The following is a 26,584-nucleotide window of genomic DNA, read 5'->3' on the forward strand; positions in this document are numbered from 1 at the left end:
GGCTGCCCCCTGTACCCCCAGTGCTAGAGTAAATGAAGTCATTACATTATGAAATAAATAAAGGAAATGGGGAAATGTGAGTCGGCAGTTTATTAGAGCGACACTGGGGTTAAAAGTTTAGTGGTGTCTTGTTTAACCCCGCACATCCTGTCTGGCCCAAGCGTCTCTGCGCCTTCATTTACTGCACCGCTGTCAGGGGGAAACCGCAAGGGGGGAGCGTCCCGCCGCAGCCTCTGCTGCAACTACACCGACACAATCGTCTGTGGGCGGCACGCAGGGGATGCTGGGAATTGTAGTGCTGCAACTACACCGACACAATCGTCTGTGGGCGGCACGCAGGGGATGCTGGGAATTGTAGTGCTGCAACTACACCGACACAATCGTCTGTGGGCGGCACGCAGGGGATGCTGGGAATTGTAGTGCTGCAACTACACCGACACAATCGTCTGTGGGCGGCACGCAGGGGATGCTGGGAATTGTAGTGCTGCAACTACACCGACACAATCGTCTGTGGGCGGCACGCAGGGGATGCTGGGAATTGTAGTGCTGCAACTACACCGACACAATCGTCTGTGGGCGGCACGCAGGGGATGCTGGGAATTGTAGTGCTGCAACTACACCGACACAATCGTATGTGGGCGGCACGCAGGGGATGCTGGGAATTGTAGTGCTGCAACTACACCGACACAATCGTCTGTGGGCGGCAGGCAGGGGATGCTGGGAATTGTAGTGCTGCAACTACACCGACACAATCGTCTGTGGGCGGCAGGCAGGGGATGCTGGGAATTGTAGTGCTGCAACTACACTGACACAATCGTCTGTGGGCGGCACGCAGGGGATGCTGGGAATTGTAGTGCTTCTCCCCATCTATTGGATAACTGCATAGTATAGGCTTTTGCAAGTGGAGACCAAAGGCTCTCTGTGGGATGCTGGGAGCTGTAGTCCAACATGAAATGTACTTACTGGGCTTTCCCAGAATGCACGGCTAACCCCGGTGGGGGCACAGAAAAAGTGGAAAAGAGGGCTCAGCCTGAAGGCCAGTTAGGGTGGCACTTGGGAGAAGGTCAGATACGCCAGGAAGCCCATCATGAGAGTCAGTTAGACCAGACATTGCCCCATATGACCCGGGGGGGACGGGGGGGCAGACCAAATGTCGGAGCCCCAAGGGGGAGCCAGAAAGTGAGTAGGAATTGACTGAAGGGTTGGACTTGATGGACACGTGTCTTGGTGCCTCCCCAGCTGCTGCCCTACTTGGCTGAATTGCCCCTCAGATACACATTGTAGTGGCCCCTTGGGGCCCGTCCCACCCTGGTATTTGTGCCTTTACTGGGGGAGAGGTCAGACGCACGGTAGGAATTACACAAACAATATGGCGCAAAGAAGGGGTTAAATGCCATCACATGACTCACGCGCTCAGCGGCCAATTGACTAAATTTAGATGAATTTTATTTCCAAGGGGAACTGAGGTTGGGGAAACAATAACCTTCCAGGAACCCCCAGCAACTCCCCGTACCCTTCTGGGCCCCGGGATATGGCCCACGTTCACTTCTTATTCCTGGGGGGCTCCCAACTGCTGATACACCTATTCTTATAGTCGTACAGAGGCTTCTGGGAGTTGTAGTACAACAAGAGCTGAATGGCTGGGGCTTGTGAGATGGAAACATTGGGAAATCCAGGGGGGGGGGGGTATGAGCTGATGCGAGAGGGTCACTGAGTTTCTACCCGTATCTGCCCCAAGAATGAATTTAGAGTCGTGGAGATAAAGTCCAAGGACACCCGATTCAGCAGGAACGGCCTTTAGCCCTGCAAGGGGGCACTGACCGACATTCACCAACAACTGCAGTAAGAGACAGCGGCCTGGGAGACTGACGGGGGTCCCATTGGAGTCAGATCGGTGTCCCCTTATATCAGCCCTAATAGCCCTTCAGCCTTGTCCAACTACAACTCCCAGCATAACCTGGCAGCCTTTGTCAGTCAGAGAGTGTGTTTTATGTATAATATCATATAGATCTTGCCCTACTGTCTCCATCTTGCCCTACTGTCTCCATCTTGTCCTACTGTCCCCATCTTGCCCTACTGTCTCCATCTTGTCCTACTGTCCCCATCTTGCCCTACTGTCTCCATCTTGTCCTACTGTCCCCATCTTGCCCTACTGTCTCCATCTTGTCCTACTGTCTCCATCTTGCCCTACTGTCTCCATCTTGCCCTACTGTCCCCATCTTGCCCTACTGTCTCCATCTTGCCCTACTGTCTCCATCTTGCCCTACTGTCTCCATCTTGCCCTACTGTCTCCATCTTGCCCTACTGTCCCCATCTTGCCCTACTGTCTCCATCTTGCCCTACTGTCTCCATCTTGCCCTACTGTCTCCATCTTGTCCTACTGTCTCCATCTTGCCCTACTGTCTCCATCTTGTCCTACTGTCTCCATCTTGCCCTACTGTCCCCATCTTGCCCTACTGTCCCCATCTTGCCCTACTGTCCCCATCTTGCCCTACTGTCTCCATCTTGCCCTACTGTCTCCATCTTGTCCTACTGTCTCCATCTTGCCCTACTGTCCCCATCTTGCCCTACTGTCTCCATCTTGCCCTACTGTCTCCATCTTGCCCTACTGTCTCCATCTTGTCCTACTGTCTCCATCTTGCCCTACTGTCTCCATCTTGTCCTACTGTCTCCATCTTGTCCTACTGTCCCCATCTTGCCCTACTGTCCCCATCTTGCCCTACTGTCTCCATCTTGTCACTGTAATGCCTGATTGGTGGCTTTATGCTGCAGTGTTGGATGCTGGGTAATGGATGGGACCATGTGACTGACTATAGAGAGCAGAGATATGAGAGAAAGTTCTACCTTTCTATTTACTGATTCTCGTTTGGCTCCGGTTGCAGGGAAGCGCAGACATGGTGGACACTGAGATGCCATTTTGGTCGAGTTTGAGCTTTGGGATGAACGCCATGGAGGCCCTGGAGGAGCACTGCCAGCCCTACGACATTAAGCCATTCGCCACCGTAGACTTTTCCAGCATTAACTCTCACTATGAGGATATTCTGGATGAGAAGACTTTCCTCTGCCGCGGCGAGCAGTCGCCCATTGACTATAAGTACGACCTGAAGCTACAGGAATGCCAAAGTATGCGCTCTCATTCATCTTCCTGGTGCACCCTATGAATTGCCCCCCACCTCGTCAGCTTCCTGCCCCCACAGCCCCATCATTATGCTCCATCTGTAGCCCCCACCTGGGGCCAAACTTGCTCTTACACTATCCACAGCCACTGAAATACTGAGAAATACCCTCCCCCATGTACAGGAAGTAGGGACAGTCACATGGGTATCAGGAAATACACTCCCCCGTGCAAAGGAAGTAGAGACAGTCACATGAGTACCAGGAAATACACTCCCCCGTGCAAAGGAAGTAGAAACAGTCACATGAGTACCAGGAAATACACTCCCACATGCACAGGAAGTAGGGACATTCACATGGGTACCAGGAAATACACTCCCCCGTGCAAAGGAAGTAGAGACATTCACATGAGTACCAGGAAATACACTCCCACATGCACAGGAAGTAGAGACAGTCACATGGGTACCGGGAAATACACTCCCCCGTGCAAAGGAAGCAGAGACAGTCACATGAGTACCAGGAAATACACTCCCCCGTGCAAAGGAAGTAGAGACATTCACATGAGTACCAGGAAATACACTCCCCCTTGCAAAGGAAGCAGAGACATTCACATGGGTACCAGGAAATACACTCCCCCGATTTTCCCAATTTCAAGGGACCGCTGTGAGTGTCATTATAATACCCTCCCCGAGCGTTTAGTATAGAGGGTACCCTGCCCACTGTATGGAATAGAACACTGCATTGATTCATACTCCCTCCTTCCGCCCCACAGGTTCCATAAAGCTGGAGCCCCCGTCCCCACCTTATTTTTCCGACAAAACGCAGTTCAGTAAAGGCCTGGAAGATGCCCCAAATTCCTTCATAGCTATTGAATGCAGAGTTTGTGGGGACAAAGCCTCCGGGTTCCACTATGGCGTCCACGCATGTGAAGGTTGCAAGGTAATGATTGCATCTTTCTTCCTGCTCAGGGGAGCCCTGGGTCCATCCATGATTTCTTCCCCTATTGGGTTTCTGTGGTTACTTCCTGCTCAGGGGAACCCTGTGTCCATCCCTGATTTCTTCCCCTACTGTGTTTCTGTGGTTACTTCCTGCTCAGGGGAACCCTGTGTCCATCCCTGATTTCTTCCCCTACTGTGTTTCTGTGGTTACTTCCTGCTCAGGGGAACCCTGTGTCCATCCCTGATTTCTTCCCCTACTGTGTTTCTGTGGTTACTTCCTGCTCAGGGGAGCCCTGGGTCCATCCCTGATTTCTTCCCCTACTGTGTTTCTGTGGTTACTTCCTGCTCAGGGGAACCCTGTGTCCATCCCTGATTTCTTCCCCTACTGTGTTTCTGTGGTTACTTCCTGCTCAGGGGAACCCTGTGTCCATCCCTGATTTCTTCCCCTACTGTGTTTCTGTGGTTACTGCCTGCTCAGGGGAACCCTGTGTCCATCCCTGATTTCTTCCCCTACTGTGTTTCTGTGGTTACTTCCTGCTCAGGGGAACCCTGTGTCCATCCCTGATTTCTTCCCCTACTGTGTTTCTGTGGTTACTTCCTGCTCGGTGGAGCCCTGGGTCCATCCGTGATTTCTTCCCCTACTGGGTTTCTGTGGTTACTTCCTGCTCAGGGGAACCCTGTGTCCTTCCCTGATTTCTTCCCCTACTGTGTTTCTGTGGTGACTTCCTGCTCAGGGGAACCCTGTGTCCATCCCTGATTTCTTCCCCTACTGTGTTTCTGTGGTGACTTCCTGCTCAGGGGAACCCTGTGTCCTTCCCTGATTTCTTCCCCTACTGTGTTTCTGTGGTTACTTCCTGCTCAGGGGAACCCTGTGTCCTTCCCTGATTTCTTCCCCTACTGGGTTTCTGTGGTAACTTTCTGCTCAGGGGAACCCTGTGTCCATCCCTGATTTCTTCCCCTACTGTGTTTCTGTGGTGACTTCCTGCTCAGGGGAACCCTGTGTCCATCCCTGATTTCTTCCCCTACTGTGTTTCTGTGGTGACTTCCTGCTCAGGGGAACCCTGTGTCCATCCCTGATTTCTTCCCCTACTGTGTTTCTGTGGTTACTTCCTGCTCAGGGGAACCCTGTGTCCATCCCTGATTTCTTCCCCTACTGTGTTTCTGTGGTTACTTCCTGCTCAGGGGAACCCTGTGTCCATCCCTGATTTCTTCCCCTACTGTGTTTCTGTGGTGACTTCCTGCTCAGGGGAACCCTGTGTCCTTCCCTGATTTCTTCCCCTACTGTGTTTCTGTGGTGACTTCCTGCTAAGGGGAACCCTGTGTCCATCCCTGATTTCTTCCCCTACTGTGTTTCTGTGGTTACTTCCTGCTCAGGGGAACCCTGTGTCCATCCCTGATTTCTTCCCCTACTGTGTTTCTGTGGTTACTTCCTGCTCAGGGGAACCCTGTGTCCTTCCCTGATTTCTTCCCCTACTGGGTTTCTGTGGTAACTTTCTGCTCAGGGGAACCCTGTGTCCATCCCTGATTTCTTCCCCTACTGTGTTTCTGTGGTTACTTCCTGCTCAGGGGAACCCTGTGTCCTTCCCTGATTTCTTCCCCTACTGGGTTTCTGTGGTAACTTTCTGCTCAGGGAACCCTGTGTCCATCCCTGATTTCTTCCCCTACTGTGTTTCTGTGGTTACTTCCTGCTCAGGGGAACCCTGTGTCCTTCCCTGATTTCTTCCCCTACTGGGTTTCTGTGGTAACTTTCTGCTCAGGGGAACCCTGTGTCCATCCCTGATTTCTTCCCCTACTGTGTTTCTGTGGTGACTTCCTGCTCAGGGGAACCCTGTGTCCATCCCTGATTTCTTCCCCTACTGTGTTTCTGTGGTTACTTCCTGCTCAGGGGAACCCTGTGTCCATCCCTGGTTTCTTCCCCTACTGTGTTTCTGTGGTGACTTCCTGCTCAGGGGAACCCTGTGTCCATCCCTGATTTCTTCCCCTACTGTGTTTCTGTGGTTACTTCCTGCTCAGGGGAACCCTGTGTCCATCCCTGATTTCTTCCCCTACTGTGTTTCTGTGGTTACTTCCTGCTCGGGGAACCCTGTGTCCTTCCCTGATTTCTTCCCCTACTGGGTTTCTGTGGTAACTTTCTGCTCAGGGAACCCTGTGTTCATCCTTGATTTTTTCCCCTACTGTGTTTCTGTGGTGACTTCCTGCTCAGGGGAACCCTGTGTCCTTCCCTGATTTCTTCCCCTACTGTGTTTCTGTGGTGACTTCCTGCTCAGGGGAACCCTGTGTCCATCCCTGATTTTTTCCCCTACTTGGTTTCTGTGGTGACTTCCTGCTCAGGGGAACCCTGTGTCCATCCCTGATTTCTTCCCCTACTGTGTTTCTGTGGTGACTTCCTGCTCAGGGGAACCCTGTGTCCTTCCCTGATTTCTTCCCCTACTGTGTTTCTGTGGTGACTTCCTGCTCAGGGGAACCCTGTGTCCATCCCTGATTTTTTCCCCTACTTGGTTTCTGTGGTGACTTCCTGCTCAGGGGAACCCTGTGTCCTTCCCTGATTTCTTCCCCTACTGTGTTTCTGTGGTGACTTCCTGCTCAGGGGAACCCTGTGTCCATCCCTGATTTCTTCCCCTACTGTGTTTCTGTGGTTACTTCCTGCTCAGGGGAACCCTGTGTCCATCCCCGATTTCTTCCCCTACTGGGTTTCTGTGGTGATTTCCTGCTCAGGGGAACCCTGTGTCCATCCCTGATTTCTTCCCCTACTGTGTTTCTGTGGTGACTTCCTGCTCAGGGGAACCCTGTGTCCATCCCTGATTTCTTCCCCTACTGTGTTTCTGTGGTTACTTCCTGCTCAGGGGAACCCTGTGTCCTTCCCTGATTTCTTCCCCTACTGGGTTTCTGTGGTAACTTTCTGCTCAGGGGAACCCTGTGTCCATCCCTGATTTCTTCCCCTACTGTGTTTCTGTGGTGACTTCCTGCTCAGGGGAACCCTGTGTCCATCCCTGATTTCTTCCCCTACTGTGTTTCTGTGGTTACTTCCTGCTCAGGGGAACCCTGTGTCCATCCCTGGTTTCTTCCCCTACTGTGTTTCTGTGGTTACTTCCTGCTCAGGGGAACCCTGTGTCCTTCCCTGATTTCTTCCCCTACTGGGTTTCTGTGGTAACTTTCTGCTCAGGGGAACCCTGTGTCCATCCCTGATTTCTTCCCCTACTGTGTTTCTGTGGTGACTTCCTGCTCAGGGGAACCCTGTGTCCATCCCTGATTTCTTCCCCTACTGTGTTTCTGTGGTTACTTCCTGCTCAGGGGAACCCTGTGTCCATCCCTGGTTTCTTCCCCTACTGTGTTTCTGTGGTGACTTCCTGCTCAGGGGAACCCTGTGTCCATCCCTGATTTCTTCCCCTACTGTGTTTCTGTGGTTACTTCCTGCTCAGGGGAACCCTGTGTCCATCCCTGATTTCTTCCCCTACTGTGTTTCTGTGGTTACTTCCTGCTCGGGGGAACCCTGTGTCCTTCCCTGATTTCTTCCCCTACTGGGTTTCTGTGGTAACTTTCTGCTCAGGGAACCCTGTGTTCATCCTTGATTTTTTCCCCTACTGTGTTTCTGTGGTGACTTCCTGCTCAGGGGAACCCTGTGTCCTTCCCTGATTTCTTCCCCTACTGTGTTTCTGTGGTGACTTCCTGCTCAGGGGAACCCTGTGTCCATCCCTGATTTTTTCCCCTACTTGGTTTCTGTGGTGACTTCCTGCTCAGGGGAACCCTGTGTCCATCCCTGATTTCTTCCCCTACTGTGTTTCTGTGGTTAATTCCTGCTCAGGGGAACCCTGTGTCCTTCCCTGATTTCTTCCCCTACTGTGTTTCTGTGGTGACTTCCTGCTCAGGGGAACCCTGTGTCCTTCCCTGATTTCTTCCCCTACTGTGTTTCTGTGGTGACTTCCTGCTCAGGGGAACCCTGTGTCCTTCCCTGATTTCTTCCCCTACTGTGTTTCTGTGGTGACTTCCTGCTCAGGGGAACCCTGTGTCCATCCCTGATTTCTTCCCCTACTGTGTTTCTGTGGTGACTTCCTGCTCAGGGGAACCCTGTGTCCATCCCCGATTTCTTCCCCTACTGGGTTTCTGTGGTGATTTCCTGCTCAGGGGAACCCTGTGTCCATCCCTGATTTCTTCCCCTACTGTGTTTCTGTGGTGACTTCCTGCTCAGGGGAACCCTGTGTCCATCCCTGATTTCTTCCCCTACTGTGTTTCTGTGGTGACTTCCTGCTCAGGGGAACCCTGTGTCCATCCCTGATTTCTTCCCCTACTGTGTTTCTGTGGTTACTTCCTGCTCAGGGGAACCCTGTGTCCATCCCTGGTTTCTTCCCCTACTGTGTTTCTGTGGTGACTTCCTGCTCAGGGGAACCCTGTGTCCATCCCTGATTTCTTCCCCTACTGTGTTTCTGTGGTTACTTCCTGCTCAGGGGAACCCTGTGTCCATCCCTGATTTCTTCCCCTACTGTGTTTCTGTGGTTACTTCCTGCTCGGGGGAACCCTGTGTCCTTCCCTGATTTCTTCCCCTACTGGGTTTCTGTGGTAACTTTCTGCTCAGGGAACCCTGTGTTCATCCTTGATTTTTTCCCCTACTGTGTTTCTGTGGTGACTTCCTGCTCAGGGGAACCCTGTGTCCTTCCCTGATTTCTTCCCCTACTGTGTTTCTGTGGTGACTTCCTGCTCAGGGGAACCCTGTGTCCATCCCTGATTTTTTCCCCTACTTGGTTTCTGTGGTGACTTCCTGCTCAGGGGAACCCTGTGTCCATCCCTGATTTCTTCCCCTACTGTGTTTCTGTGGTTAATTCCTGCTCAGGGGAACCCTGTGTCCTTCCCTGATTTCTTCCCCTACTGTGTTTCTGTGGTGACTTCCTGCTCAGGGGAACCCTGTGTCCTTCCCTGATTTCTTCCCCTACTGTGTTTCTGTGGTGACTTCCTGCTCAGGGGAACCCTGTGTCCTTCCCTGATTTCTTCCCCTACTGTGTTTCTGTGGTGACTTCCTGCTCAGGGGAACCCTGTGTCCATCCCTGATTTCTTCCCCTACTGTGTTTCTGTGGTGACTTCCTGCTCAGGGGAACCCTGTGTCCATCCCCGATTTCTTCCCCTACTGGGTTTCTGTGGTGATTTCCTGCTCAGGGGAACCCTGTGTCCATCCCTGATTTCTTCCCCTACTGTGTTTCTGTGGTGACTTCCTGCTCAGGGGAACCCTGTGTCCATCCCTGATTTCTTCCCCTACTGTGTTTCTGTGGTTACTTCCTGCTCAGGGAAACCCTGTGTCCATCCCTGATTTCTTCCCCTACTGTGTTTCTGTGGTTAATTCCTGCTCAGGGGAACCCTGTGTCCTTCCCTGATTTCTTCCCCTACTGTGTTTCTGTGGTGACTTCCTGCTCAGGGGAACCCTGTGTCCTTCCCTGATTTCTTCCCCTACTGTGTTTCTGTGGTGACTTCCTGCTCAGGGGAACCCTGTATCCTTCCCTGATTTCTTCCCCTACTGTGTTTCTGTGGTTAATTCCTGCTCAGGGGAACCCTGTGTCCTTCCCTGATTTCTTCCCCTACTGGGTTTCTGTGGTGACTTCCTGCTCAGGGGAACCCTGTGTCCTTCCCTGATTTCTTCCCCTACTGTGTTTCTGTGGTGACTTCCTGCTCAGGGGAACCCTGTATCCTTCCCTGATTTCTTCCCCTACTGTGTTTCTGTGGTTAATTCCTGCTCAGGGGAACCCTGTGTCCTTCCCTGATTTCTTCCCCTACTGGGTTTCTGTGGTGACTTCCTGCTCAGGGGAACCCTGTGTCCTTCCCTGATTTCTTCCCCTACTGTGTTTCTGTGGTGACTTCCTGCTCAGGGGAACCCTGTGTCCATCCCCGATTTCTTCCCCTACTGGGTTTCTGTGGTGATTTCCTGCTCAGGGGAACCCTGTGTCCATCCCTGATTTCTTCCCCTACTGTGTTTCTGTGGTTACTTCCTGCTCAGGGGAACCCTGTGTCCATCCCCGATTTCTTCCCCTACTGGGTTTCTGTGGTGACTTCCTGCTCAGGGGAACCCTGTGTCCTTCCCTGATTTCTTCCCCTACTGTGTTTCTGTGGTGACTTCCTGCTCAGGGGAACCCTGTGTCCATCCCCGATTTCTTCCCCTACTGGGTTTCTGTGGTGATTTCCTGCTCAGGGGAACCCTGTGTCCATCCCTGATTTCTTCCCCTACTGGGTTTCTGTGGTGACTTCCTGCTCAGGGGAACCCTGTGTCCATCCCTGATTTCTTCCCCTACTGTGTTTCTGTGGTGACTCCCTTCTCAGGGGAACCCTGTGTCCATCCCTGATTTCTTCCCCTACTGTGTTTCTGTGGTGACTCCCTTCTCAGGGGAACCCTGTGTCCATCCCACATTTTCTTCCCAAGGGAACACTGGGTCCGGTGCCTGATTTCTTTCCCCTTTCCCGGCAGGGGTTTTTCAGAAGAACCATCAGGTTGAAGTTAATTTATGAAAGGTGCGACCTGAATTGCCGGATTCACAAGAAAAGCCGAAATAAATGTCAGTTCTGCCGGTTCCAGAAGTGCCTGTCGGTCGGCATGTCCCATAACGGTGAGTTGGTTCTGTTCCTTCCAGGGTCCCAGAACTTGCGCTGATCCATCTCTTACTATTTCTAATGATTTCTTGCAGTGTTTTGGTTTGGGCCACACCCCCAGGGTTCTGCTTAGGATTCGGATTGGGGCAAATTCTGAGCAGAATCCTGATCCCAGCGGGGCCCTAATAAGCCCCTTCCTGAGGGGCAAATGGTACTTACCTCTCTCATATTCCTAGATAGGGGCTAAAGGGGAACTAAACCAAAACAACCCAATATTACGGCCCATTCTCAGGCACAAAAACAGGACAGGTTTTATTTTGACAAGAGAAGTAAAGGGAAAGCAAAGTACTTAATGCTTCGCTGCATGTGGAATTTATACCCCCCCCCCCCCCAGGCATTAGCTGGTTACATGGCAGAAACAAACGGGAGTCTCCTACAGGTCAGACTTCCCACCGGTACGGCCAATCAGCAGATTCCCTGTGGCCCTAGTGGCCCTGCACCATTCCTGCCCCAGGAGGGAGGTTACTGACAGTTAGGGGGCTCCCACCTCCCCCCTTTATTATTGGCCACATATTAAAGCCTCTCATTTGCAAGTAATTCAGATGCTGCAGACTGAACTGATTTATGTGCAGCCATGCAGAAAGCATCCGAATCACTTGCTAACGAGCCATGTGGGATAGGGGGCAACACTACCGGTATTAAAGGGGGGAGGAGCCAGCCTACTGACAGGACAGGAGCCCCAGCTGCCACCAAGGTCACTAGAGTTTCTCTGATTAAACAAACTGCTCTCACCCCTGTGACACCTCCTCTTGCACTTTATTGCCCCCACCCCAGATCATCAGGAGAAGTTTCTGAATGAATTCATTCTTATGTTCTGGAATGCGTTATTTTTCCTATTTGCCCCGCGAGGTGTAAATGCCCCCAGGCCATGGCAGGGAGTGGCCCCAGGGAACCCTCACTTTACACGCCGTTGCCAGGCGTGCAGATGAGGGCGGTGCCAGTAACACGCGGGGTACATGTGGCCGCTAATACCCGGCAGGGGCAGATTTCTGGAAGAACCAGTGATTTCCCCTGCCCCCTCGGGGCACAATGTGTTGTTTATGGGACCGGTTCCTCGTTAGCAATAGGAATTTACACGCCGGTTGGTGCGTACGTGCCGGGTCGCGGGCGTGCAAAGCGCAGGGTCACAATCAACACGAGATGGACTGGGAATGAGCAGCCAAACTGGAAGGGCCCCATTCCTGCGCTTGTTCATACACCGGGCAGGGCCGGATTTTCTGGTTTAGTGGACAAAGCTCAGAAAACACAAGTTCTTGGCATGTGAATTCCAAAGCAAACAAGTCCCGGGGCAACTGCCCCCCCCCCACCCCCCAAGCACCCAGTCCTCTCCCTGCGCCACGGCTCTGATATGGGCACCAAATTCACCTGAATCAGAACTCAGATTTGGACCTTAAATAAAATCTAAAAATAACCCCAAAAGTCCTGTTTTGCTTGTTTTTCCTACTCAAAAAAGGTCAGGACCTGCCCCACCCAATATGGCGGCGCCCAGGATACATCCCATGTGTCCAATATAAGCCCTTCCCGGCCAGCAACCGAACCCCCCCTTCTGAATCTCTTCCAATAAGAACCATTTCTGTCCAATCAGAACTTCTTAGGGGAAACAAGATTCTTCTGCCTGAATTGGACTCACTCTCTTCTTCTTTGCGCACTTTGTGATTCCAAACAGTTTTGGGGTCTCATATGATGATAACAGGGGGGGGGGGCAATAGCAAGTCTTATTTTCCCCTACACTCCCCATCTTGCCCTACTGTCCCCATCTTGCCCTACTGTCCCCATCTTGCCCTACTGTCCCATCTTGCCCTACTGTCCCCATCTTGCCCTACTGTCTCCATCTTGCCCTACTGTCCCCATCTTGCCCTACTGTCTCCATCTTGTCCTACTGTCCCATCTTGTCCTACTGTCTCCATCTTGTCCTACTGTCTCCATCTTGCCCTACTGTCTCCATCTTGCCCTACTGTCTCCATCTTGCCCTACTGTCTCCATCTTGCCCTACTGTCCCCATCTTGTCCTACTGTCTCCATCTTGTCCTACTGTCTCCATCTTGTCCTACTGTCCCCATCTTGCTCTACTGTCTCCATCTTGCCCTACTGTCTCCATCTTGTCCTACTGTCTCCATCTTGCCCTACTGTCTCCATCTTGCCCTACTGTCTCCATCTTATTCTACTGTCTCCATCTTGCCCTACTGTCTCCATCTTATTCTACTGTCTCGATCTTGTCCTACTGTGTCCATCTTGCCCTACTGTCTCCATCTTGTCCTACTGTCCCCATCTTGCCCTACTGTCCCCATCTTGTCCTACTGTCTCCATCTTGCCCTACTGTCTCCATCTTATTCTACTGTCTCGATCTTGTCCTACTGTGTCCATCTTGCCCTACTGTCTCCATCTTGTCCTACTGTCCCCATCTTGCCCTACTGTCCCCATCTTGTCCTACTGTCTCCATCTTGCCCTACTGTCTCCATCTTATTCTACTGTCTCCATCTTGCCCTACTGTCTCCATCTTATTCTACTGTCTCGATCTTGTCCTACTGTGTCCATCTTGCCCTACTGTCTTCATCTTGTCCTACTGTCTCCATCTTGTCCTACTGTCTCCATCTTGCCCTACTGTCTCCATCTTGTCCTACTGTCTCCATCTTGCCCTACTGTCTCCATCTTGCCCTACTGTCTCCATCTTATTCTACTGTCTCCATCTTGTCCTACTGTGTCCATCTTGCCCTACTGTCTCCATCTTGCCCTACTGTCTCCATCTTGCCCTACTGTCTCCATCTTGCCCTACTGTCTCCATCTTGCCCTACTGTCTCCATCTTGTCCTACTGTCTCCATCTTATTCTACTGTCTCCATCTTGTCCTACTGTCTCCATCTTGCCCTACTGTCTCCATCTTGTCCTACTGTCTCCATCTTGCCCTACTGTCTCCATCTTATTCTACTGTCTCCATCTTGCCCAACTGTCTCCATCTTATTCTACTGTCTCCATCTTATCCTACTGTGTCCATCTTGCCCTACTGTCTCCATCTTGTCCTACTGTGTCCATCTTGCCCTACTGTCTCCATCTTGTCCTACTTTGTCCATCTTGCCCTACTGTCCCCATCTTGCCCTACTGTCCCCATCTTGCCCTACTGTCTCCATCTTGCCCTACTGTCCCCATCTTGCCCTACTGTCCCCATCTTTCCCTACTGTCCCCATCTTGCCCTACTGTCCCCATTTTATTCTACTGTCTCCATCTTGTCCTACTGTCTCCATCTTGCCCTACTGTCTCCATCTTGCCCTACTGTCTCCATCTTGTCCTACTGTCTCCATCTTGCCCTACTGTCCCCATCTTATTCTACTGTCTCCATCTTGTCCTACTGTCTCCATCTTGCCCTACTGTCTCCATCTTGCCCTACTGTCTCCATCTTGCCCTACTGTCTCCATCTTGTCCTACTGTCTCCATCTTGCCCTACTGTCTCCATCTTATTCTACTGTCTCCATCTTGCCCTACTGTGTCCATCTTGTCCTACTGTCTCCATCTTGCCCTACTGTCTCCATCTTGCCCTACTGTCTCCATCTTGTCCTACTGTCTCCATCTTGCCCTACTGTCTCCATCTTATTCTACTGTCTCCATCTTGTCCTACTGTGTCCATCTTGCCCTACTGTCTCCATCTTGCCCTACTGTCTCCATCTTGTCCTACTGTCTCCATCTTGCCCTACTGTCTCCATCTTGTCCTACTGTCTCCATCTTGCCCTACTGTCTCCATCTTGCCCTACTGTCTCCATCTTATTCTACTGTCTCCATCTTGTCCTACTGTCTCCATCTTATTCTACTGTCTCCATCTTGTCCTACTGTCTCCATCTTGCCCTACTGTCTCCATCTTATTCTATTGTCTCCATCTTGCCCAACTGTCTCCATCTTATTCTACTGTCTCCATCTTGTCCTACTGTGTCCATCTTGCCCTACTGTCTCCATCTTGTCCTACTGTGTCCATCTTGCCCTACTGTCTCCATCTTGTCCTACTTTGTCCATCCTGCCCTACTGTGTCCATCTTGCCCTACTGTCCCCATCTTATTCTACTGTCTCCATCTTGTCCTACTGTCTCCATCTTGCCCTACTGTCTCCATCTTGCCCTACTGTCCCCATCTTGTCCTACTTTGTCCATCCTGCCCTACTGTGTCCATCTTGCCCTACTGTCTCCATCTTGTCCTACTTTGTCTATCCTGCCCTACTGTGTCCATCTTGCCCTACTGTCCCCATCTTATTCTACTGTCTCCATCTTGTCCTACTGTCTCCATCTTGCCCTACTGTCTCCATCTTGCCCTACTGTCTCCATCTTGCCCTACTGTCTCCATCTTGTCCTACTGTCTCCATCTTGCCCTACTGTCTCCATCTTATTCTACTGTCTCCATCTTGCCCTACTGTGTCCATCTTGTCCTACTGTCTCCATCTTGCCCTACTGTCTCCATCTTGCCCTACTGTCTCCATCTTGCCCTACTGTCTCCATCTTGTCCTACTGTCTCCATCTTGCCCTACTGTCTCCATCTTATTCTACTGTCTCCATCTTGTCCTACTGTGTCCATCTTGCCCTACTGTCTCCATCTTGCCCTACTGTCTCCATCTTGTCCTACTGTCTCCATCTTGCCCTACTGTCTCCATCTTGTCCTACTGTCTCCATCTTGCCCTACTGTCTCCATCTTGCCCTACTGTCTCCATCTTATTCTACTGTCTCCATCTTGTCCTACTGTCTCCATCTTATTCTACTGTCTCCATCTTGTCCTACTGTCTCCATCTTGCCCTACTGTCTCCATCTTATTCTATTGTCTCCATCTTGCCCAACTGTCTCCATCTTATTCTACTGTCTCCATCTTGTCCTACTGTGTCCATCTTGCCCTACTGTCTCCATCTTGTCCTACTGTGTCCATCTTGCCCTACTGTCTCCATCTTGTCCTACTTTGTCCATCCTGCCCTACTGTGTCCATCTTGCCCTACTGTCCCCATCTTGCCCTACTGTCTCCATCTTGCCCTACTGTCCCCATCTTGCCGTACTGTCCCCATCTTTCCCTACTGTCCCCATCTTGCCCTACTGTCTCCATCTTATTCTACTGTCTCCATCTTGTCCTACTGTCCCCATCTTGCCTTACTGTCTCCATCTTATTCTACTTTCCCCATCTTGCCCTACTGTCCCCATCTTGCCCTACTGTCTCCATCTTATTCTACTGTCTCCATCTTGCCCTACTGTCTCCATCTTGCCCTACTGTCTCCATCTTGCCCTACTGTCCCCATCTTGCCCTACTGTCCCCATCTTGCCCTACTGTCTCCATCTTGCCCTACTGTCCCCATCTTGCCCTACTGTCTCCATCTTATTCTACTGTCTCCATCTTGTCCTACTGTCTCCATCTTGCCCTACTGTCTCCATCTTATTCTACTGTCCCCATCTTGCCCTACTGTCCCCATCTTGCCCTACTGTCTCCATCTTATTCTACTGTCTCCATCTTGCCCTACTGTCTCCATCTTATTCTACTGTCTCCATCTTGTCCTACTGTCCCCATCTTGCTCTACTGTCCCCATCTTGCCCTACTGTCCCCATCTTGCCCTACTGTCCCCATCTTATTCTACTGTCTCCATCTTGTCCTACTGTCTCCATCTTGTCCTACTGTCTCCATCTTGTCCTACTGTCTCCATCTTGTCCTACTGTCTCCATCTTGTCCTACTGTCTCCATCTTATTCTACTGTCTCCATCTTGTCCTACTGTCTCCATCTTGTCCTACTGTCCCCATCTTGCTCTACTGTCCCCATCTTGCCCTACTGTCCCCATCTTGCCCTACTGTCTCCATCTTGCCCTACTGTCTCCATCTTGTCCTACTGTCTCCATCTTGTCCTACTGTCTCCATCTTATTCTACTGTCTCCATCTTGTCCTACTTTCTCCATCTTGTCCTACTGTCCCCATCTTGCTCTACTGTCCCCATCTTATTCTACTGTCTCCATCTTGCCCTACTCTCTCCATCTTGCCCTACTGTCCCCATCTTGCCCTACTGTCCCCATCATGTTCTACTATTGCCATATTACCCTACTGTCTCCATCTTGCCCAATTATCACCAGCTTGCCAGGGGGTATTATTGATGCCCTGGATCAGTATGGGAGCTAGCTGTTAGGAATGAGTCACACTAATAGCCCCCCAGTTTCCCCATTCTGGGAATTGTAGTTAGTGAGGGGAAGGGGTACGAGGCTGCTGGTTGGCCGGGGGGGTGGGGGTAGGACCCCGGGCCCCAGGAATATTTGGTGTGGATGTGGGGCAGTTGTTTGGATTTGTTGTGGATGTTTGGAAAGCCGTTTAGGAACATATTTGTGCTGGGGGGGTAACAATTGGCACATCCCCTTGCACTGTGCCCCCTGGGGGCCCCTGGCATTACATTCTGGTAGAAGAAGGCCCTGCTGTGGGGCGGGGGGATTGCGACACCAGCAAAACACTATCAAGTGACAGAATAAATCATAAGATGTTGTTGCAGCCGCTCCCCCCGGTCACATGCCCAGCTGTGGGGCACAATGGGCACAGCCCCCCCTCCCTGGGGCATCACAGAAATGTATAGAGATAAAGCCACAGTTATTGCCAAAGAGTTGCTCTGGGTTACATTGGGGCAACTTGTGGGCATCAGTCTGTCTGTTGCCCCTTAACCCCCCAGGCAGGAACAGAAATGAGCAAATGAGGCATCACAGTTGGGATAGAGAGTCACTGCTCTTATTTTCTGGCCAGAGGAGGGGGGGCAAGACTCCTGTCACTGGGGGGGGGCAAGACTCCTGTCATTGGGGGGGGTCAAGACTCCTGTCACTGGGGGGGGCAAGACTCCTGTCGTTGGGGGGGGGCAAGACTCCTGTCATTGGGGGGGTCAAGACTCCTGTCACTGGGGGGGCAAGACTCCTGTCGTTGGGGGGGGGCAAGACTCCTGTCATTGGGGGGGGGGTCAAGACTCCTGTCACTGGGGGGGGGCAAGACTCCTGTCACTGGGGGGGGCAAGACTCCTGTCATTGGGGGGGGCAAGACTCCTGTCACTGGGGGGGGGCAAGACTCCTGTCACTGGGGGGGGCAAGACTCCTGTCATTGGGGGGGGGCAAGACTCCTGTCATTGGGGGGGGGGGCAAGACTCCTGTCATTGGGGGTCAAGGCTCCTGTCACTGGGGGGGGGCAAGACTCCTGTCATTGGGGGGTCAAGACTCCTGTAAGTGGGGGGGCAGAACTTCTGTAAGTGATGGGGGGCAAGAGTCCTGTAAGTGGTGGAGGGGGGGCAAGACTCCTGTAAGTGTTGGGGGGGGGGTCAAGACTCCTGTCACTGGGGGGAGGCAAGACTCCTGTCACTGGGGGGGGGGCAAGACTCCTGTCACTGGGGGGGGCAAGACTCCTGTCACTGGGGGGGGGGGAGCAAGAATCCTGTCATGGGGGGGCAAGACTCCTGTCACTGGGGGGGCAAGACTCCTGTAAGTGTTGGGGGGGGCAAGACTCCTGTCACTGGGGGGTCAAGACTCCTGTAAGTGTTGGGGGGGGCAAGACTCCTGTCACTGGGGGGTCAAGACTCCTGTAAGTGGGGGGGCAGAACTCCTGTAAGTGGTGGGGGTTGAGTCCTGTAAGTGGTGGAGGGGGGGCAAGACTCCTGTAAGTGGTGGGGGTTAAGAGTCCTGTAAGTGGTGGAGGGGGGGCAAGACTCCTGTAAGTGGAGGGAGCAGAACTCCTGTAAGTGGGGGGGCAGAACTCCTGTAAGTGGTGGGGGGGCAAGACTCCTGTAAGTGGTGGGGGGGCAAGACTCCTGTAAGTGGGGGCACACAACTCCTGTAAATGGTGGGGGGGCAAGACTCCTGTAAGTGGTGGGGGGGCAAGACTCCTGTAAGTGGAGGGAGCAGAACTCCTGTAAGTGGGGGCACACAACTCCTGTAAATGGTGGGGGGGCAAGACTCCTGTAAGCGGTGGGGGAGGGGCAGGACAACTGTTGGGGGGGTAGGAGGTTGCTGCACGAGAAGTAAAGGATTCAGAGACTTCACTATATTACATGATCATTTGAACTGAATGCGGCCCCCCAGCATGAGATCTAATTGCCCCCCACTTGTCATGAGTTGGACAACACTGCTCTGGGTGATACTGGTGGGAAGCGGTACTGCAACTGATTGGCTACAAAGCAGGATTTTATTCATCTGCACCCACAGTGACTTCTAGATATACCCCCCCCCCCCCCCCAGCTTTCCCTCTGACCTGGGAGACTCAGTAGCCCTGACTGTATATTTACCCCCCCCTCATCCCTTGGAGACTCAGTAGCCCTGACTGTATATTCCCCCCCCCCCCATCCCTTGGAGACTCAGTAGCCCTGACTGTATATTTACCCCCCCCCCCCTCATCCCTTGGAGAATCAGTAGCCCTGACTGTATATTTACCCCCCCCCCCCCATCCCTTGGAGACTCAGTAGCCCTGACTGTATATTTACCCCCCCCCCCCTCATCCCTTGGAGACTCAGTAGCCCTGACTGTATATTTAGCCCCCCCCTCATCCCTTGGAGACTCAGTAGCCCTGACTGTATATTTACCCCCCCCCCCCCCATCCATCCAGACTCAGTAGCCCTGACTGTATATTTAGCCCCCCCCTCATCCCTTGGAGACTCAGTAGCCCTGACTGTATATTTAGCCCCCCCCTCATCCCTTGGAGACTCAGTAGCCCTGACTGTATATTTACCCCCCCCCCCCCATCCATCCAGACTCAGTAGCCCTGACTTGTTAGATACACTTGGTGTATCCACACCTGGCTCCCAGCTTTGTCCTTACCAGGGTTTTGACCCCTAGCAACCCCAGGGTTTTGACCCCTAGCAACCAGGCAGTATTGGTAGTTTAATTCTGGAAACAGGCAGAATAAAAAAAAAAGCAGCGGAAAAATAACAATAAATAGAGACCAATTGCAGAGGTGGTGACGTTACATCTTCAGAAGTTCATGTAAGGGTTAATTTCCCCTTTAAGGTTTATGCTTGGGGGTTAATCTGGGGCCCTGGAGATAATGTTTGGGTGAGAATATCACTAGGGTATTGGAAACACCGGGGGGGGCAACTTGCCCTCTGCTGCCCCCCAGTGGCCCCGCCGTAAGGGACCGTAAGTTGTAACGGGAATGTCTCTCTCAGCCATCAGGTTCGGGCGGATGCCGCAGGCGGAGAAGGAGAAGCTATTGGCTGAGATCTCCAGCGACATCGACCAGTTGAACCCGGAATCGGCCGATCAGCGCGTCCTGGCCAAGCACTTGTACGACTCCTACCTGAAGTCCTTCCCATTGACCAAAGCCAAGGCGAGGGCCATCCTGACCGGCAGGGCCACCGACAAATCCGTTAGTACTGGCTATTAATCTATACAGGGTCCGGGGGGTTCCCAGGGGGGCACATTGTATATATTATACCGTGTAATGACTGTATATATACATGGGGGGGGGCTAACCTGCGTCCCTCCAGCTGGTACCCTGCAACTCCCTGCACCTCCCTACAACTCCCTGCAACTCCCTACACCTCCCTGCAACTCCCTACAACTCCCTGCAACTCCCTGCAACTCCCTACACCTCCCTGCAACTCCCTACACCTCCCTGCAACTCCCTGCAACTCCCTACAACTCTCTACACCTCCCTGCAACTCCCTACACCTCCCTGCAACTCCCTGCAACTCCCTACACCTCCCTGCAACTCCCTACACCTCCCTAACTCCCTGCAACTCCCTACACCTCCCTGCAACTCCCTACACCTCCCTGCAACTCCCTACAACTCCCTACACCTCCCTGCAACTCCCTACACCTCCCTACAACTCCCTACACATCCCTGCAACTCCCTACACCTCCCTGCAACTCCCTACAACTCCCTACAACTCGCTACAACTCCCTGCAACTCCCTACACCTCCCTGCACCTCCCTACAACTCCCTGCAACTCCCTACACCTCCCTGCAACTCCCTACACCTCCCTGCAACTCCCTACAACTCCCTACACCTCCCTGCAACTCCCTACAACTCCCTACACCTCCCTGCAACTCCCTACACCTCCCTACAACTCCCTACACATCCCTGCAACTCCCTACACCTCCCTGCAACTCCCTACAACTCGCTACAACTCCCTGCAACTCCCTACACCTCCCTGCAACTCCCTGCACCTCCCTACAACTCCCTACACCTCCCTGCAACTCCCTACACCTCCCTGCAACTCCCTACAACTCCCTGCAACTCCCTACAACTCCCTGCAACTCCCTACACCTCCCTGCAACTCCCTACACCTCCCTGCACCTCCCTACAACTCCCTGCAACTCCCTACACCTCCCTGCAACTCCCTACACCTCCCTACAACTCGCTACAACTCCCTGCAACTCCCTACACCTCCCTGCAACTCGCTACAACTCCCTGCAACTCCCTACACCTCCCTGCAACTCGCTACAACTCCCTACACCTCCCTGCAACTCGCTACAACTCCCTGCAACTCCCTACACCTCCCTGCAACTCCCTGCACCTCCCTACAACTCCCTACACCTCCCTGCAACTCCCTACACCTCCCTGCAACTCCCTACAACTCCCTGCAACTCCCTACACCTCCCTGCACCTCCCTACAACTCCCTGCAACTCCCTACACCTCCCTGCAACTCCCTACACCTCCCTACAACTCGCTACAACTCCCTGCAACTCCCTACACCTCCCTGCAACTCGCTACAACTCCCTGCAACTCCCTACACCTCCCTGCAACTCGCTACAACTCCCTACACCTCCCTGCAACTCGCTACAACTCCCTGCAACTCCCTACACCTCCCTGCAACTCGCTACAACTCCCTGCAACTCGCTACAACTCCCTGCAACTCCCTACAACTCCCTGCAACTCCCTGCAGCCCAACACTAAGCAGTAGTTCAGCAGCCGCTGGGGGCTCAGCCATTTGTGTTTGTGGCACCGACCCATCCAGAAATAGAAATGTAATCAGTGTGCGGAGCCCAAAGGGTTAATTGGATGCTGCAGATTACTGCTAAGGGCCACAGGAGCAACACCAGGGGCCCTCAAAATCTCAAGGTGGCCGGACAGATTTATAGGGGTAGTACACCTTTAAATTAACTCTTCATGTGTTATTAACAATGATGACAATTTGCAAATGGTTTTTATTGGTTATTTTTTTTGTGGTTTTTCAGTAATTTTAGCTTTTTATTCAGCGGCTCCCAGTTTGGTATTTCTGCAGCTCTCTGGTTGCTAGGGTCTTGTTTACCTCAGCAACCAATCAGGGGCTTGTATGAGAGACTGGAACATGAATAGGAGGGGCTGAATAGAAAGATAAGGGGGGAGGAAATGAAGAATAACAATAAAACTGGAGCCTCACAGAGCAATAGGGTTTGGCTGCCGGGGTCACTGACCCCCATAGTAAGAAAGGCACATAATTCAAAAACTATAATAAATAAATAATGAAGACCAATTGCAAAGTTGCTCAGACTGGGACATTCAATAACATAATAAAAGTTAACTTCAAGGTGATTCTGCTGCTTATCTGCCCGTGTGTGGGCCCCCGGCCGCCCTACCCAACCGGTATCTGGCAGAATATTGGCCGGTGCTGATTGGGCGAGTTACAAAAATCTTATATATATCTATAACCCCCATCAGACCCCTCCCTGCTGCCCCCCCATAACTGTGAGCCCCCCGCCAGTTGCTGTTTCTTGTGTCCCTCACACGGGGCCCCTGAGTGGGTTCCTGGGAGTTGGGAGGGAAGGGAGAGAGCAAATAGGCGGCTCTTGTTCTCTGTGTTTGTTCTGCGCTGGACTTTACCCCCAGTCAGTATAGAGTCTGGCAGCATTTCCTCCTTACGGGCCCTGGGGCCACACATAGCTCAGCACATAGGCACTCCCTGCACTGGCGCCTCTCCTGGTGGCAACCGGGAACTGCATATCAGGAGGGGAAAGGAGCCTGCCAGTAGCTGTCATTAAACTGCAACTCCCAGCACCCTCAGCACTTGTGATATGGCCCCCCCATCACTCTCAGGCCCCTCCAGGCAGCAGCGCAGGGAGTAGTGGGAACCATTTTGTATGAGCCCCAAACTGTTTCCTCTATGGGCCCCTGAGAATCTGAATCCCACCTTAGGGCCACTAGTTGTACCGGGCAGGCTAGGGGACCCATAGAATCTGAATCCCACCTTAGGGCCACTAGTTGTGCCGGGCAGGCTAGGGGCCCCTGAGAATCTGAATCCCACCTTAGGGCCACTAGTTGTACCGGGCAGGCTAGGGGCCCCTGAGAATCTGAATCCCACCTTAGGGCCACTAGTTGTACCGGGCAGGCTAGGGGCCCCTGAGAATCTGAATCCCACCTTAGGGCCACTAGTTGTACCGGGCAGGCTAGGGGCCCCATAGAATCTGAATCCCACCTTAGGGCCACTAGTTGTACCGGTCAGGCTAGGGGCCCCTGAGAATCTGAATCCCACCTTAGGGCCACTAGTTGTACCGGGCAGGCTAGGGGCCCCTGAGAATCTGAATCCCACCTTAGGGCCACTAGTTGTACCGGGCAGGCTAGGGGCCCCTGAGAATCTGAATCCCACCTTAGGGCCACTAGTTGTACCGGGCAGGCTAGGGGCCCCATAGAATCTGAATCCCACCTTAGGGCCACTAGTTGTACCGGGCAGGCTAGGGGCCCCATAGAATCTGAATCCCACCTTAGGGCCACTAGTTGTACCGGGCAGGCTAGGGGCCCCTGAGAATCTGAATCCCACCTTAGGGCCACTAGTTGTACCGGGCAGGCTAGGGGCCCCTGAGAATCTGAATCCCACCTTAGGGCCACTAGTTGTACCGGGCAGGCTAGGGGCCCCTGAGAATCTGAATCCCACCTTAGGGCCACTAGTTGCCCCGGGCAGGGGCCCCGGTACCGGCGCTACGGGCACTAACGGGTCGGTTCCGTTGCAGCCGGTGGTTATATACGACATGAACTCGCTGATGATGGGGGAAGACCAGATCAAGGGGCAGTGCCAGGCGCCGGAGCAGAACAAGGAGGTGGCGATTCGCATCTTTCAGCGCTGCCAGTCGCGCTCCGTGGAGGCCGTTCGGGAGATCACGGAATTCGCCAAGAACATCCCGGGATTCGTCAGCCTCGACCTCAACGACCAGGTGACCCTCCTGAAATACGGGGTGCACGAGATCATCTTCACCATGTTGGCGTCGCTCATGAACAAAGACGGGGTGCTCATTGCCGAGGGGCAGGGCTTCATGACCCGCGAGTTCCTCAAGAGCCTGCGCAAACCCTTCTCCGACTTCATGGAGCCCAAGTTCGAATTCGCCATTCGCTTCAACGGCCTCGAACTCGACGACAGCGACTTGGCGATATTTATAGCAGTTATTATCCTTAGCGGAGGTGAGTCTGGCACTCTAATAGTTACAGCCCCTCGCTGGGCAGTCTGGCACTCTAATAGTTACAGCTCCTCGCTGGGCAGTCTGGCACTCTAATAGTTACAGCTCCTCGCTGGGCAGTCTGGCACTCTAATAGTTACAGCCCCTCGCTGGGCAGTCTGGCACTCTAATAGTTACAGCCCCTCGCTGGGCAGTCTGGCACTCTTATAGTTACAGCCCCTCGCTGGGCAGTCTGGCACTCTAATAGTTACAGCCCCTCGCTGGGCAGTCTGGCACTCTAATAGTTACAGCTCCTCGCTGGGCAGTCTGGCACTCTAATAGTTACAGCCCCTCGCTGGGCAGTCTGGCACTCTAATAGTTACAGCCCCTCGCTGGGGCAGTCTGGCACTCTTATAGTTACAGCCCCTCGCTGGGCAGTCCTGGCACTCTTATAGTTACAGCCCCTCGCTGGGCAGTCTGGCACTCTAATAGTTACAGCCCTCGCTGGGCAGTCTGGCACTCTAATAGTTACAGCTCCTCGCCGGGCAGTCTGGCACTCTAATAGTTACAGCCACTCGCCGGGCAGTCTGGCACTCTAATAGTTACAGCCCCTCGCCGGGCAGTCTGGCACTCTAATAGTTACAGCCCCTCGCTGGGCAGTCTGGCACTCTAATAGTTACAGCCACTCGCTGGGCAGTCTGGCACTCTAATAGTTACAGCCACTCGCTGGGCAGTCTGGCACTCTAATAGTTACAGCCCCTCGCTGGGCAGTCTGGCACTCTAATAGTTACAGCCCTCGCTGGGCAGTCTGGCACTCTAATAGTTACAGCCCCCTCGCTGGGCAGTCCTGGCACTCTAATAGTTCTAAGCCCCTCGCTGGGGCAAGTCTGGCACTCCTAATAGTTACAGCCCACTCGCGGGCCAGTCTGGCACTCTATAGTTACAGCTCCTCGCCGGCCAGTCTGGCACTCTAATAGTTACAGCTCCCTCCTGGGCAGTCTGGGCACTCTAAATAGTTACAGCCCCTCGCTGGGCAGTCTGCGCACTCTAATATGTCCCCCCCCAGGGCCTGCAGGTTTATATGTCCCCCCCCCCACCAGGGCTGCAGGTTTATATGTCCCCCCCCAGGGCTGGCAGGTTTATCCCCCCCCCCAGGGCTGCAGGCTTATATGTCCCCACCCAGGGCTGCAGGTTTATATGTCCCCGCCCCAGGGCTGCAGGTTTATATGTCCCCCCCCCCCAGGGCTGCAGGTTTATATGTCCCCCCCCAGGGCTGCACGGTTTATATTCCTTCCCCCCAGGGCTGCAGGTTTATATGTCCCCCCCCAGGGCTGCAGGTTTATATGTCCCCCCCCCAGGGCTGCAGGTTTATATGTCCCCCCCAGGGCTGCAGGTTTATATGTCCCCCCCCCCAGGGCTGCAGGTTTATATGTCCCCCCAGGGCTGCAGGTTTATATGTCCCCCCCCCCCCAGGGCTGCAGGTTTATATGTCCCCCCCCCAGGGCTGCAGGTTTATATGTCCCCCCCCCAGGGCTGCAGGTTTATATGTCCCCCCCAGGGCTGCAGGTTTATATGTCCCCCAGGGCTGCAGGTTTATGTCCCCCCAGGGCTGCAGGTTTATATGTCCCCCCAGGGCTGCAGGTTTATATGTCCCCCAGGGCTGCAGGTTTATATGTCCCCCCCAGGGCTGCAGGTTATAATGTCCCCCCCAGGGCTGCAGGTTTATATGTCCCCCCCCAGGGCTGCAGGTTTATATGTCCCCCCCAGGGCTGCAGGTTTATATGTCCCCCCCAGGGCTGCAGGTTTATATGTCCCCCCCAGGGCTGCAGGTTTATATGTCCCCCCCCCCCAGGGCTGCAGGTTTATATGTCCCCCCCCCAGGGCTGCAGGTTTATATGTCCCCCCCCCCAGGGGCTGCAGGTTTATATGTCCCCCCCCCAGGGCTGCAGGTTTATATGTCCCCCCCCCAGGGCTGCAGGTTTATATGTCCCCCCCCAGGGCTGCAGGTTTATATGTCCCCCCCCCAGGGCTGCAGGTTTATATGTCCCCCCCCCAGGGCTGCAGGTTTATATGTCCCCCCCCCCAGGGCTGCAGGTTTATATGTCCCCCCCCCAGGGCTGCAGGTTTATAATGTCCCCCCCCCAGGGCTGCAGGTTTATATGTCCCCCCCCCCAGGGCTGCAGGTTTATATGTCCCCCCCCCAGGGCTGCCAGGTTTATATGTCCCCCCCCCCAGGGCTGGCAGGTTTATATGTCCCCCCCCCCAGGGCGCAGGTTGGCCCCCAAGGCTCATTATATGTCCCCCCCCCAGGCGCAGGTAGGCTCAGTTCCCCCCCAGGGCTGCAGGTTTATATGTCCCCCCCAGGCGCAGTTATGCCCCCCCAGGGCTGCAGGTTTATATGTCCCCCCCCAGGGCTGCAGGTTTATATGTCCCCCCCCCCAGGGCTTGCAGGTTTATATGTCCCCCCCCCAGGGCTGCAGGTTTATATGTCCCCCCCCCCCCAGGGCTGCAGGTTTATATGTCCCCCCCCCAGGCGCTGCAGGTTTATATGTCCCCCCCCCCCAGGGCTGCAGGTTTAATATGTCCCCCCCCCAGGGCTGCAGGTTTAT

The 26,584-nt window shown here is 53.5% G+C and overlaps 1 protein-coding gene across 2 annotated transcripts in view; it reads left to right on the top strand.

Moving 5' to 3' along the window:
- The window catches only part of pparg (peroxisome proliferator activated receptor gamma), a 54,245-nt gene that overhangs the window by 18,408 nt on the left and 9,253 nt on the right, over window positions 1-26,584 (top strand). For both annotated transcript variants that reach the window (XM_031901300.1, XM_031901301.1), the window contains exons 2-6: window positions 2,883-3,123; window positions 3,887-4,053; window positions 10,495-10,633; window positions 19,792-19,991; window positions 23,556-24,000. In XM_031901300.1, the coding sequence (XP_031757160.1) occupies window positions 2,895-3,123; window positions 3,887-4,053; window positions 10,495-10,633; window positions 19,792-19,991; window positions 23,556-24,000 (1,180 nt within the window). In that variant the 5' untranslated portion in view covers window positions 2,883-2,894. The remainder of the gene's footprint in view (window positions 1-2,882; window positions 3,124-3,886; window positions 4,054-10,494; window positions 10,634-19,791; window positions 19,992-23,555; window positions 24,001-26,584) is intronic.

Source organism: Xenopus tropicalis, chromosome 4, assembly GCF_000004195.4.
Source record: "Xenopus tropicalis strain Nigerian chromosome 4, UCB_Xtro_10.0, whole genome shotgun sequence".
NCBI lineage: Eukaryota > Metazoa > Chordata > Amphibia > Anura > Pipidae > Xenopus > Xenopus tropicalis.